This window comes from Schistocerca americana, chromosome 4 (assembly GCF_021461395.2).
Source record: "Schistocerca americana isolate TAMUIC-IGC-003095 chromosome 4, iqSchAmer2.1, whole genome shotgun sequence".
NCBI lineage: Eukaryota > Metazoa > Arthropoda > Insecta > Orthoptera > Acrididae > Schistocerca > Schistocerca americana.
The window spans coordinates 523942632-523958829 of record NC_060122.1 but is presented as its reverse complement, the minus strand read 5'-3'; the positions used below and the strand labels follow the sequence as shown (position 1 = coordinate 523958829).

The 16198-nt window shown below is 34.4% G+C and overlaps 1 protein-coding gene across 1 annotated transcript in view; it reads left to right on the top strand.

Moving 5' to 3' along the window:
- Positions 1 to 16198, top strand: part of LOC124613910 (cadherin-23) — a 356576-nt gene that overhangs the window by 217770 nt on the left and 122608 nt on the right. Inside the window, exons 17-18 of the mRNA XM_047142660.1 lie at positions 2357 to 2521; positions 4953 to 5195. Of these exons, the coding sequence (XP_046998616.1) occupies positions 2357 to 2521; positions 4953 to 5195 (408 nt within the window). The remainder of the gene's footprint in view (positions 1 to 2356; positions 2522 to 4952; positions 5196 to 16198) is intronic.

Sequence of the window (16198 nt, the reverse complement as noted above, 5' to 3'; positions counted from 1 at the left end):
ACAGTTTTTCAGCACTTCTCATAAAGGACCTCCAGGTTTTGTAATTCCAGTGACTTTATAGTCTGACTGAATATCAGATATGGTTGTAGCTAGTCCCTTTCCATGACTCATTGATAGAATGTAAATTTCTTCTTTTTCCTTCACTGTTTGTTTTTCTGTCTTCCTTTCCTTGTTGACACATATTATGTTAAAACCATGTTTATGTTTAACAAGATATAACAGTAATGAGTTGCCACAGGCACTTTTTTGACCAATAGATGCGTATTAGCAGTTTCCCGCAGCGCTAAAATTTTTTTCTCCTGGCTTTTGACCGTCTGAATTTCACACCTCTTATCTGTACGTTTGTGGAACATGATGAACATTTGTATTTAACACAGGGCGAGAGCATTTCTTAGGCCTAATAAACACACACTCCTGTTCACAGCTCTGTGTCTCTGTCGGTATGTCCACATACTGAATCAAACTTTTCAGTACTTCAGCATATTGTCTGGCTTTAGTTAAGTCATTTTGTAGTTCTTCTCTTACACTTATTTTGAGTCTTGAATTACACATTTCTAAGGCAGCTTCAGGAATATTGCACCCAGTTTCGCAATCACACGAATTTTTACTAAGATTTGCTTCCATGAAGCAACATGAATGATACCATTTATGTGTCACTACACATGTTCTGACACCTTTAATACTTTTTTCACATAGCAGACAATTTACTGATGGTAATTTACTGATATTTACTGTGCGATTTACCAGTTCGTCCACAGGCGCTGCCATCTTGGACTCAGTTTTCACACAAATAAGCAGCTTCTTTGAAAACCACAATATCCTATGTTGCAGTCAGTTTGGTTTTTTCAAGGAGAAAAACACAACAGGGGGCATCTTGGAAATCACTGACCACACATTCACAACTTTTGAAAACAGTAACATGGTATCGCTGGTATTGTCTGGCCTAAGCAAAGCTTTTGATTGCATTCCTGTTGACATACTAGTGATGAAACTAGGGTTTTATGGGGTGAGAGGGAGCACTTTAACTGTGATAAGTTCTTATTTAAGTAACTGAAAACAATTTGTTTCAGTCAGAAATTTAAATTCTTCCACAATGGAAATCAGCACAGGTATACTCCAAGAGTCTATCCTTTGACCCTTCTTCTTCATTGTAGCTATCAATGATTTACCTGAAAACATAGCCCACCCTGTCGTATGTTATGCTGACGATACAACACTACTTACCACACATACGAGCATTTCAGATCTGAATAGTGTAACAAAAGAAACACTGGATGAGGCCCTCGATTGCTTTGCAGCCAATAAGCTGCCGTGCAATCCTGATAAACCCCAACAACTTTTCATGGGAATATCTAATGAAGTAGGCAATAAGTCAGTAAAACTCTTAGGTATTCACATTGACTCAAAACTGTATTGGGAGGAACATGTCAATCGCGAATGTGAAAAAATATCTTGCGTGGCATACCTTATCTTGAAACTAAGGGAGGTAATGAGCTTGGAGTACCTTAGGGTGACATACTTTAGGCTATTCAATCACATATTTCATATGGTCTGATTATGTGGGGACACTTCCCTCACATCAAGAGGCTCAGAATTCTGACACTTATAAATTTATATATTTATGTGTCTGTACTCTATATTAAAAGTAATATTTCAGAATTGATTGCCAGAGGGGAAATACAAGAACATGACACCAGAGCAAAGGGTAATTTAGACGTACCATGCTACAGATTAGCAAGACAGGAAATTCCCACAAAGAAAAACCTACTCAATGTGTTCAATAAACTGCCAGTTCATATTCAGTCTATGGATACAATTTTTTTTAATTAAGTGGTAGAGCTGGCTGTCAGATCATCCATTTTATGACATTAAAGAGTTCTTTGAGATGCCTGAGGAGAATATTAGCATTTAAAAGTTTTGTGTAGTTAACTTATTATTGTGTGCTGTGGTTACTCATGTGTACTTAAATAGTGTATACAATACACAATACACTATGTACAAGGTATTCTATATTATACAATACTATATTATAGTATAGCTTATTGCACTAACTTTTAGAAACTATCCTAGTGTAATTTGGTACACTGCCATGCTTAAAATGTGTACTATAATGTATTGACACTAGTTTAGTTTATTATTATGTATGTACTACAACATCCTGTATGACGAAGCCAATATCACTGTAAAACGATATGTGGTGAATAAAATTCTTGATTCTTGATTTTTGCTTCAGAAAAATATACATTGAAATATCAGGTGATCAACAAATATCCATGAGTTTTGTATTTCCGATTCCATATTGATTTTTTTTATATTTATATCTACATTTTCATAACTAGGAGTTATATTTTTTCAGCTGTACTGACAGTGCTGGTTGAGGATGAAAATGATAACAATCCAAAATTCAGAAGGCCTTATTACAGAAGGTCCATTACTGAAAACAGCAAAAATGGGATGACCATCATTAATGTTGTGGCTGATGACCCTGACAAGAATCGTACAATAACTTACTCACTAGAAGGTAATGCTGAGTTCTTAGTTAATAGTTAAATATTTAATACACAAGAACATCATGTAGCAAGAAATCAGGTATGAATGCAAAACATGCAACTTATCATTATGTGTTGTACTTTGTTTCGTGACTTTACCAAACAAAGAAAATTTATTAACCACCATCAGCAGCATAGGAAAAAAGTGAAATATCTCAATTTTTTAGGGAGTAGGGGTAAATAAGAAACAAAAGTAAAATAAAACTTTGCCAATGCTGAAGTCCTCATGTAGAAATAGGTACAGTACAGGTACACAGAATGTGAACAGTTGGTTTCTGTTTTGGAACCTTCTGTACAAATGAATTACTGTGCTAGTAAATTCACAATACATCTCCAATGCCAGTATAGAATTATTTGGATATCAGCAAAAAGTATTTAGAAACTCTATGTTTTGGCCTCATAGCCCACCTAGAAACAATTTATTGTCCTCATGTTCATGAAGTATGTTGTTACAATAACTCATCTATCACACATCCATCTATGTCTTGAACTGTCTATGGCCAAATTACTGTTCTAGCAGGTGAACAGGATAAACTGTACATTTTTGATTTGCAACGTTATTTTCATACATTACTTTTAATTAATCATCATAGTCAGTGCTCCAGAAATATATGGGGTGATGCACTCCAAGGATAATTCAGTTGGAGACATTTGTCTACTTTGGTGCTCAAAATGTTTTTCAAAATTTAAGAAGTCCTTTGATAAACTGCTAAACAGAACAATGAAACTCAGTCTATTACAAGTAAGGAAACACCATACATGAAGTCACCAAATGGGTCTCATACAACCAAAAAAGAGCAAACAAATTATTACTGTGGTTCACAATGAATGCTGTTGTGAGAGTGTCATTCAAAAATGGTCAGTATATCTCCTGTTACTGCAAAATGTACCATTATACTTTAAATTACAAAAACACAATAAAATAAATTGTGATATGAAAAATCCATGTCTCTCACTGGCAGTGACATATGACAAAAAATGAGCCACGACACTATTGGAAGATTTAATCATTTACTGTGTTAGTACAGCAAGGAATGAATGCATGATAGCAGGTATTATGATGGGGTGCAAAGAAAGAACACTTGAATAGCCAACATGCCACTTAGTTGAAAAACTACTGAAATCATGTTGAATACTGCTAATGAAGGCATAATTTTTATTGAGGACAGCCATTTTTAACAACTCTATAATTTTTCAATACAATAATTTGTTTATTGAGAAACTTCAAAGTCAGTACCATAATTAATTGTCTGAATCATTTTACACCTACAGTATTTAGTTTGTCTTGGAAGTGAGTTATAAAAGTTGCCACTGCCATTGCTACAGAAATGTCCAACATAGGTTGGGGCAGGCCACTCTTGTAACTCAACACCTAGCAGTGGGATGAATGCAAGGTACTCAGTGTAGGAAGCCATATTATAGAATTAAGAGTCAGTGCTCAATACTGCAAGCACATCTTTAACAGTCAAACAGTAATATTGAAAACCTGATGATTATTTTAACAATGTCATATCAAAGTAAGAAATCAATGGTTCAGTAATACCTTGCATCCTTTTTTATTGAAGATAAAATAAAGATACTGGTGGAAGAGGAAGAGAGATAAGAGTTGTTTTCTCGTTGATGACAAGGACATTATAGTTGGAGTATAACCTCAGATTGGACAAGAGTTGGGGAGCCAATCAGCTGTGTCCTTTTCAAGCAACCATCCTAGCAGCTGCCTTAACTGAGACAGGGAAACTAGAAAAATCTAAATCTAGAAGGCTCAATGGTAATTTGAACTCCTCTCTTCACAAATGTGATTTCACCTTAGTACCCACAATCTTATTTAGCTCAGTCTAACTGCTCATGTAAAGGAGGTATGAACAGGAGCATTAGCAATCAGTTCATTCTCTTTGTATAACGTATCCTTAGCACAATATGTTCAAATTCTGAACTGATGTGATCAAAGCAGCCAAACACCTATATAAACTATGGTTCATTCATTCCTTGTATACCTGCCATTTCTTCTATTAAATAAAGAGTTCCATTTACTCATTTAAAATTTTCTCACATATAGTTCCTAATTTACTATTACTGAAAGAAAATTTTACACATTATGTCTCAAAAATTGGACCCTCATAAATGTTGTAAAATCAGTGTTCACTGTAATATGAAATTCCTTTCTTATTCTGTTTCAAGATTTGGCTTACAGCAAAATATTGGAAATAACAGTGCTTTTATAAATGTATACTGATGAGGCCAAGATTTGCCAGTATTGCCCAATACTTTTTCGTATGTTTTTTTAAGGGAGTGGTGTTTTGCTGAACACAGCAAGAACTCAAGTGTGAAACATTTTCTTATTATATTCATTAACAAAGATTACTCTTCTAATATGAAGTAACAGTTAATAAATGTATGCTCTAGGACCACACAAAAGCACAAGTCTAGTCTACCTTGACCCAGAGACTGGAGAGATAGTTGTAGCAAACAAGATTGATCGTGAACAGACTCCTTGGCTCAACTTTACAGTGAAAGCAACTGATTCTGGTGTGCCACCGCGATCAAGTCTTGCTGATGTATTCATTCAGATACTAGATGAAAATGACAACAATCCATATTTTGTTGGAGATGTAACAAGCATTTCAGTCAGAGAAGATGCTCCAATAGGTAAGACAAGTAGCAATTATTTTCATTCATTTTTCATTGCTTTATTCTGAAGCTAGTGAAGGTACTGAAGCAGCCTTGTTGCATGCCGCCCTATATGTATGGGGATAACAAAAATATGTTTACATTAAGAACTAGTTTTAAGTCATCTTGTTTCATCTGCATGGTTAGACTGAGTGTCTCTCTCCCATTGAGACCACTGCTTCAAAACTCAGGGGTCATACTGATGATGACTCAAGAATCTAGACTGTCAAAATGATAGGTGACATGTTCAGTCATTACACCATTCACATATAATTCTGTCTGAACTTTTCCCCAAAAATCTCACTGCTATCAACTTCAGCTTTCTGTATTTAGTATTATGTGAACTTCACTACCTTTTCAGGAGTACCTCAAGACCTAGCACTTTGTTGTGAATGCTTTGGCAACTAACCACGAAGAATCAACATTTAACTACTATAATTTTAATATTCACCTGTGTGTGTGGGGGGGGGGGGGGGGGGGGCATTCCTTTGGATCTTAAAGTAATACTTCCAGGTCTCCTACAGCTGTCATTATCTGGATGGAGAGTCGTATAAGATAAAAACCCTTGCTTGCACCCCACTCACAATCAGCTACCACATTTTACGGGGACTCTACATTTCTCAACCTTGTGAGGAAAGTCCAGGAAGTCTCTGGTTCAGTTCTTTCACTTGACTCAGAACCAGGGGGGCAAAATTAATTCTGGGATACAAAGTGTCAGAGAGTAACAAGCTTAGTGACACTGCATCCTGTACAGTGTTCATACACCCAAAATTGATTGTGTGTAATACTGATGTTTTAAGGTATGGGTTAATACTCTGGGGAAACAGCAGAAAAATAAATGAAATTATGGTGATCCAGAAGAAAGCAATCAGAGTAATGGCTAAGGTAGATAATAGAACACATTGTAAACCATTGTTCATTAAATATAGAATTTTAACAGTAATTAACTTATATATTCTTGACAGTGTTAACTACATACTTGCTGAACTACCTAATTTAAGTGTAACAAATGAAAGGCATGGCTACTATACAAGAACGTGTACTTCTCTGCTGTTGCCGCAAAATAGATTAGCTAAAACTAACAATAGTCATAAGTATATGGCAATTAAAATATATAACAAATTGTCTAAAAATGGGTCAATCAAGCCTGACAAATTATTTAAAGATAATGTTCATAACTTCTTGTTAACTAATCCATTCTATTCATTAGAAGAATTTTTAGAAATGCGCAATATCAACTTAAATATGTAAAAATTTATTTTGTAAAATTAATAGGTTAAGTGAACTGACGAAGTCTATTGCATGTAACAATGCTGAATGACTAATAAAGAATCTGAATCTGAATGTCTAACAATCCTTCTGAGTTAAGTATCTCATTCATCATGAGGGGACACACACGTTTTCATGGCAGGTATGAGGAAGATATGAAGAAGTAACAAAGGGCACAGTATCAGGTCCTAAAGTCACCTGAAATTGTGAGTGGCGTATGCATTGGTAAGTGCTGAGAAAATGAACACGGTACAATTATTTGTGATAGCATTAACCTAACTTGTTTCAGATGTGTATGCTAAAAAAGGGAATTATCTATTAGATGTAACAAAATGAAATTGTGCATTTTTTAAAACAATGGCCTCACATTCAGGATGGTCATGTTGTGTCCAGCCATCCTGATTTAGATTTTATGTGTTATTTTCTAAATCACTTAGGCAAATTCCAGCAAGGTTCCTTCAGTAAGATCACAATTGACAACCTTTCCTTTTCTCATTTTATATGTGTATTTCCCTATGTCTGTATGTGTGACTTTGTTTTCATTTCATTAAGCTGATGAACCTTGTATCCTTGTAAAATGATCCTTGCATGATTAAATTACTACTACTAATTGGTGGTTCATCAAATCACTGACTTTAATTTAATTTAATTTAATTTGTTCCTGTAGGATTACATGGTGTACAATGAACTTACATGTAATATAGGGCCTGTCAAAAATACAGAAACCTTCATTATCACATACTTCCTAACTATTCTAAAATAATTGATTATAATTAACAACATTTACAAATTTAATGTGGACAGTACTCATCAACACTGTCAAATTCCTTTCCAACCAAATGGTCTTTTAGCCTCTTTGGAAACTTAGTGTCATATTTATTGTCACACAGTTTTTTAGGCAAATTTCTTAGTAGTTTGATACCTGAGTATTGTGATCCTTTTTCAAGCATTGTTAGTCAAGGGGGTATGCTTCTTATGTCATTCTTCTTCCATGTGTTGTGGGTGTGTGCACTAGCATTTGTAGTCCACTCTGCACTATCTTTTGTGACATAAAGTATAGGTTTATATACGTACAAGGAGGCAATTCACATTTAAGAACTAAACAAGGGTACATGACATCACTTCCGCGTAATATATTTATTGTCCAAATCTCTAATAGAGCATGGGTAAAATGATGAACTAAATATTTCAGTACAAGCTCTGATTTGATTATGATGGTTTTTTCTTCCCTTTGTAAGAGGGAGGCACCAAAATGTTTCTGCATTTGGAGCAGAAAATTATTGATTGAAACTTGGTGAAAACATTTCACCACAGTGAAAAGTGCTGTTTTTTAACAACTGACATTTCAGCTCACTTATCCAGGGTGTATATGCCCTGGGACAACTGGGAAATCTGGGAAAAACATGGAATTTTTTACCCAAGAGAAAACTGGGAAAAACCTGGGAATTTTTTAGAATTCCAGGAATTTTTCATTGTTACAGTTTTGAGTTACATTTTTGTAATTTAACTGGTAAGAAGTGATACTCTAACAAAGAATTTTACTTTAGCCCACTACTACAAAATAATACTGCACCAATAGAACATAAATGAGAGAAAAACATCAATATAAAACTTAAGTTGCAAAGAAAATGTGCCATTTATAACAACAAAGCATAATGCCCACGTAAGTGTCCACCAACAGCAAAATGAGTCAAGGACTTTAGGACAAAGCCTATGCAGTACTTCATAACAACAAACTGCTTTCGGTGAGCATGACATCACAACTGTCTGCATTTCTAAAAGTTCAAGGGAAAATATTGCAAATGGTGGTTTGAGAATTGTTACTTTCAAAGTAAATTTTCTTATGTGTAAGATGAACTATGTTACATGTGAGACAGCTATGAATTTCTTAAATCACAGAGCATTTGACTCTCATTCAAAACTTAACACTTTGAGGACCAGCCATTTAGAAAAATTTCTCATCATTTAAAATTTTACTGGCACATTTGTATTGATATATTATAAAGGGTGACACAAGGAAAAAAGACCAATATTGTATGTGAAAGCTTAACTTTTCTTGTAGCTATACTATATATACATTAATTTAAACCATGAACTTTTCCTATTTGTGTGTTCATGCTACTTAACAGTGATGTTGCTATTGGCTGCCTATATCACGTGTCCTATGGTCTATATATCTGCTGTCGTTTGACGGGGAGATAATGTGGCATGCGCTATGATAGGCTGACAAAAGCACATCATAATCTCGATTTCGTTGCTTCGGAAACTAACGTGCTGTGTTTGGTGGCATTCATATTTATACTTTGATAACATCAAAATATACAGTGTACACGTTTCACATCAAAGATCTTTCCAAAACACTTTATTTTTTTGCTGAGTTTCATTTCCTAAAGTGCCAGGAAGTTCTGCACCGCTGTATGAAACCTTTACCATTCATAGGATTTTGAAGTTTTACAGTTCTGAGGGAAAGTATATTATCAGTTAACATGGAGAAAGTGCAGTTTCATCCAGGAAAATGTGTATTAGCGCCCTGGGAAACATGTATTTTTAAGAGGGAAGTCTGAGAACTTTTTTTCCTTGTCCAAGTACACACCCTGTTATCATAAATTCTCTCCTGTATTTTACAGTTATTTGATGATAACACAAAATGAGCTCCCCTTGTCATCCCTTCTCAATGTATTCTGTCAATCCTATCTCATAAGGATCTTGTATTGTGCAGCAGTTCAATACAAGATTAAGGACATCCGTAGTGTAAAGAGTTTCTTTAATGGATTTTTTCACCTTCTAAGTGTTCTGCCAAATAAACACAGACCTTAATTCACTTTCCCTATAGTATTTTATGAGAGTAATCCCAAAAGGAAGGTCTCCTATTTTTTTATAAGTCTGTACTTATAAAAACTCTGTTTGTGTGGTAGTTGGTCACACTGTTATGAAGAGTGCTTTACACATTTTGTGTGAACATGCGCATGCCACGCTGAGGCGCTCAGTCTTGGCTTGGCAGCTGTTGAGAATGGAGCTTACCACCAAGTGAAAAATTGCACGCAGTTATTCAGTTTTTGAACACAAAGGGCACTGTGTCGATTGAAATCCATTGCCAATTGACGGAAGTGTATGGTGAGTCATGCAGGGATGTCAAAAATGTTCGTAAGTGGTGTAGAGAGTTTGCAGCTGATCGGACTGAAATTCATGACGAATGAAGGAGTGGAAGACAGTCAATTTCTGAGGAGACAGTGTTGAAGGTTGAGCAAAGCATGCGTGAAGATCAGCCGATCACCCTGATTGATCTCTGCACATTGCCTCCTGAGGTTTCCCGAAGCACAGCTCACAGAATTTTAACAGATACGTTGAACTACCGGAAGGTGTGCGTGAGATGGGTGCCACACATGCTGGTTGGGGACCACATGCGACAATGAGTTGATGCTTCCCACGCATTTCTTTACCATCTTGGACTGAACAGGACAACTTTCTGGACTCAATAGTCACGGGTGACGAAACCTGGGCATACCACTTTACACCTGAGACCAAGCAACAAGGTTCATAACTTTCTGAACAGCATGGCAGTGAGCTGGGTTGACATGGGCATACAGAAACTGCCACAGCGACTACAAAAATGTATCGACAGAAATGGTCATTATGTCAAAAAATAGCTAACTGTTGAAGCTGTAAACTGATGTAAACCATTGTAGACATAAACAGGTCTATGTACTTATAAAAAATAGACCTTACTTTTGGGATTACCTTCATATATATAACTGTTCCAGTTTAAGTTGTTACTAACTGTAATCACTAGTTATTTTAGTTGAATTGACAACATATAAGTTAGGTCATTTGTCATGTAACAGATATTCTTTGGAATTCTTTCAGAACACACATGTAGGAGCTCACAGTTTTTATTGTTCAGTGTTAATTACTTCAACACACCATTCGGTATAATAATTTTATTATTCATTTTGATCTGATTTTTACACTCCCCCCCCCCACACACACACACACACAATGCGCACTTCCTTGGGTCCTTGATTTCTCAGAATATGTCCTGCCTACTGATCCCTTCTTGTAGTCAGGCCACAAACTTCTTTGCTCCCCAATTCTGTTCAGTACTTCCTCATGAGTTATGTGATGTATCCATCTAATCTTCACCAATCTTCTGTAGCACCACATTTTAAAAGCTTCTATTCTCTTCTAGTCTAAACTGTTTTTCAGTCAAGTTTCACTTCCATTCAACGCTACCCTCCGTACAAATACTTTCATAAAAGACTTCCTGACACCTGAAACTATACTTGATGTTAACAAATTTCTCTTTTTCAGAAATTTTTTTCTTGCCGTTGCTCGTCTTCATTTTATATCTTCTCCACTTCAGCCATTAGTTATTTTGCTGCTCAAATAGCAAAATTCATCTACTAATTTAAATGTCTCATTTCCTAATCTAATTTCCTTGGCATCACCTGTTTTAATTTGATTATATTCTATTATCCTTGTTTTGCTTTTGTTTATGTACATCTTATATCATCCTTTCAAGACAACATCTATTTTGGTCAGCTACTCTTCCAAGTCCTTTGCTGTCTCTGAGAGAATCGCAATGTCACTGTCTGCCTCCATAGCACAGCGGTAGCGTTACCACCTACCATGCAAGGGGGTCCAGGTTCGATTCCCAGCAGAGGACTGGGTGTTGTGTCCTTCATCATCATTTTCATCATCATTGACACACAAGTCGCCAAAGTGGTGTCAACTAAAGAGACTTGAAATATGACAGCCAAACCCCGAAGGGGATATCCCGGCCAATAAATGCCATACAATCATTTCATTTTCAACAATGTCACTGGTAAACCTCAAAGTTTTTATTTCTTCTCTCTGGACTTTAATTCTACACCAAACTTTTATTTTATTTCCTTTACTGCCTGTTCAATGTACTGACTGAATAACATCAGGGGTAGGCTACAACCCTTCCTAAAATCCCTTCTCAACCACTGCTTCCTTTTCATGTCCCTTGAGAACTATAACTGCCATTTGTTTTCTGTGTAAGTTGTAAATAGCCTTTCGCTCCCTGTATTTTACCCCTGCTACCCTCAGAATTTGAAATAGAGTATTTTGATTGACTAATTACTTAACATATGAATTATGATGTCTTCTTTGTTGCCGATCCATGTCTATTAAGTTGATTCCATGTGTGCTAGAGTTAAAATTTTCATTTTTAAGATACACACTATGAAATATCCAATTATAGGTGTTTGATCTTAAAAAAAAATAAAAAACACATATTCTCTCAATTTTTTATCACAAACTAAATAATCTCAAATAAAACACGTTGCACCATTAAAAGCCCCATGCTGCTTCTCTCAACAGACATCTTCCAACCAATGCATCATAACTCTGCTACTGCTACTCCATAACTAACTGATAGTGAAAATCAACAGATGCAAAGGTGTAATAGGCTACAGCACATAGAGCATAAAATGCATTCATCCTTTACATCCAAATTGTGTCTTTCAAAATTAAGTACTTCTTTTATTTATTTATTTATTTAGCACCCGTATTATCACATTCACGATACAGGACTTGTCAAAGTACATAACAGTATAATTAATATATAATATTACAGATGTTAATATGTAATATTACATATTTACATCATGTACAAAATATTATCATTGGTATCAATCCATACAAATGTTTCCTGAATAAATTACACAAACACAAATAATGACAAAAGTTTTGAAATATAATTAAAATTTTAAACTAAATTGAAAATAAATTGTGTGTCAATTTTATATATTAGTTCCATTCGTGAAAAAAATTAAGAATAAATTAGATTTTTAGGTTTACAATATTAATTCCCTTATGAATTTAATGTATCATATTCTACAGTACATGACAGAGATAGAAGTATTGACCAGTAACATTACAATAGCCTCCCATGACTTTTGTAATCATGAACATCCAAGCAAAATTCTGATACCAAAATAATGGAACTGCTAAAACTTCAAATTTCGAAAAATATAAAGATAAGTAGCTTCAATAATACATAAATCATGTAATCAAAAAAATTTGAATTAGCAAAATAAATAAAATTTTCTCGTAATGAGCTTATGTCAAAATTTTAAATTCAATGACAAAGTGATTATTTGTCACATATAAGAAGAAAACTGAAATTTTAATTATCTGACTCATAATATTTACAAAGAAATTAATGGAATTCACATAAACTTTAGTTCATGTGCAGGCATTTTCATTAAACCATGCAGCAATTGACTTAAATAAAATTCACATACACAGAAGTGTTTTCGTTCATCTTCAAAAGCAATAGGATATTGTTATTAGCACACAACACACTATATTAATTAGATCAAATACCATAATTGACAAATTGCTGTACAATAATCACAAAGTCTACATGACTGTGTAAATGAAGTAAAAAATCAAAATTGTTCAACTCGTTAATTGTGAATTTACTACACAGGTAACTGCATGAAAATTTATTCACTATAATTAATTACACAGCATTGACAAACACAAAAGTAAACTTTAAATAAAACATAAAATTATCATTGTTTTTCATTTCCATTTGAATATAAGATTTTATTCAAAGCCTCATAGCATAAAAAGTCTTTATAAAAGGAGAATAGTTTCACAGAATTTTCAATCTTTTTGTAAAATGTAGAAGGTAGTTTAAAATATCTTTCTTCAATTTCATTGGTACATCAATCTTTTTAAATAGTCAGACCTGTTTCAAACAGTCTGGTGGTATTAATTGGTAGTCAGTAATATCACAACATTAAATATATTTTCCACAACTAACTCTTTTACTGTTTTCACCACCTCTTTTACCCCAGGGCATATTTTATTACAAATTATTAGATATTCTCTATTTACTTTCCTCTCAACCTTTACCACACTAACTATATAATGACACTCCAAAATATTTCCAAGCAAAAAAATCTACTATTCAATATAAATGAATGTGATACACCTCAGAATAAATATCCCTAACCTTGATGATCTTCAGTTTCTACATCACCAACATCATCAGTAAAATCATAAACTTCAAGAGCATCATCTCTATATTATCATGAATAGCATTATCATTAGCATGTCTCCTCTCCTACCAACATCTCACAAAGATACCACTTCAACATACTGTCAACATAATTCTGAACCTATCAGCTTCATGCTAAAGAAAATATTTTCACTATAGTGCATCATTATTCAGTCCATTATCAACTGCAGTCCATGTTCACAATTTCCCAGAATTACTTTCAGCTCTCACTTATTACAATATTCAAAATTTGCCTTATCTATGTGGTGTGATAAAACAGTTTTTCTTTGCCAAATGTCATTTAGTACACACCATTGGGACAATTATGCCACTCCAGAGTTGTTAACATACACGAATTTTCATCTCAAAAGTTCCATTTTATAATGAGCTTTTTCTATATGTATATATTCTTTCATAATAATTCAAATGCTGACTATAACTCTACAATTTCACAACAGTGACTCCCCAATCTTAGTACAACTTTTCTCTCTTAAATATTTCCCAACAGATTCAAATTCCCACAAATATAGTATAGCAGTTCCCGTAATATATCCTAAGCCATACACAAAGATTCCTATTAAACAAGACAGCCAAGAAATCCAAAAGTAAATAAAATAACAGTATTTCTCCAAAACATTTACTAGCAGTAACCTTATCGCTAAAAATTCAGTTCAGAGTGGCGTAGTTTATGTAGATATATACAAAATTGCCTAACAAAGTGTTATAAGGTTGCAAACTGCATTAAATTACAACTGCACATCTCCTCATGAAACTAGAGAAGAAAACAAAAAGCATATGAATGCAAAATCTTTAAGTAATATCTACAAGCAAAAATAGTAAATTGCGTATTCAGTTTTAAAGTAGCATGGTATCTGTCATAAAGAGACAAACTTTACCTACAAATTTTCTTGATACACTGACAGAATGGAAGATTATTTCATGCAAGCAATATTCTTCATCAAAAATAATAAACTGTATGTCTTTTTCAGTGAAGAACCATTTTCCTCAGCACTATCCATATTTTATTTTTAAATCATATCTTCCACTTCTCAAGCAACAGTGACCTCTCATCTCTAATTATTATTTCCCTGTACATTACAATTACAAATTAAATTGGTTTCGAGTCTTCTTTAATGTCATTATTCAGTTAGCATAGCTGGTAATTGTAAAATTTCTTTTCATCTAATCGTGCAATTAAATTATTATCCTCCGTGCCTCTGTACTTTCATATTTACTTTCACTCTTGTCTCAGATTCCTCATTAACCATTAATACAAATACTTCACCATCACTATGACTTCATACCATATGATTTCATGAACATAATTTATTACCATATATGACAGTATTTGGTATTAGAGGGCAGTGTGGAGGATAAAAATCGCAGAGGGAGACCAAGAGATGAATACACTAAACAGATTCAGAAGGATGTAGGTTGCAGTAGGTACTGGGAAATGAAGAACCTTGCACAGGATAGAGTAGCATGGAGAGCTGCATCAAACCAGTCTCTGGACTGAAGACTACAACAACAATGACATATGACATTAAGTACCTAACAAATTTCTTCTTCAGTCTAAATAATATTTTCCCACTATTCATCAACATAATCATTATGACCACACCATTATCATCATTGTAAGGATCTAATATTTCCTTTACTTCTCTCTTCTCATTATGTACTCTCCTTATCTTAAAAGCCACTACAAAACTTCATCAGCTGTAATAAAGTCACCTTCAACATCATGACAGTAGTTTAATATCCCCATTCACAACACCATATTACAGACTACAATTTCAGCAGCATTATTTGTATGTATATCTACTTCACACAGATCAGGAGAAGAGTGTACTGATTCTTCATAAAGTTGTTGTTCTATAATGACTGATAAATAATACTTCACTTTATTTATGAAATGATTGGAAATGGTTTTTACTCATATTAAAAACTAACATTCACATCTCTGCCTCCAATATTATCTATAATAGCTTTTGTATCTCTTCATTTATCATTAACTGTTCCTACAGTATGCCAGTAGCAACCAAACAAGTCAACTCTCTGTATTCTCAATAATACACAGTTCTGCAAATTAGCCCAAAATAATCAACTTGTATACAGGCCACTATATCCATTCATTAGAAAAATTGTACAGTATAGCTACATAGGACAGTTGTTGTTGTTGTGGTCTTCAGTCCTGAGACTGGTTTGATGCAGCTCTCCATGCTACTCTATCCTGTGCAAGCTTCTTCATCTCCCAGTGCCTACTGCAACCTACATCCTTCTGAATCTGTTTAGTGTATTCATCTCTCGGTCTCCCTCTACGATTGTTACCCTCCACGCTGCCCTCCAATACTAAATTGGTGATCCCTTGATGCCTCAGAACATGTCCTACCAACCGATCCCTTCTTCTAGTCAAGTTGTGCCACAAACTTCTCTTCTCCCCAATCCTATTCAATACCTCCTCATTAGATACGTGATCTACCCACCTTATCTTTAGCATTCTTCTGTAGCACCACATTTCGAAAGCTTCTATTCTCTTCTTGTCCAAATTAGTTATCGTCCATGTTTCACTTCCATACATGGCTACACTCCATACAAATACTTTCAGAAACGACATCCTGACACTTAAATCTATACTCGATGTTAACAAATTTCTCTTCTTCAGAAACGATTTCCTTGCCAT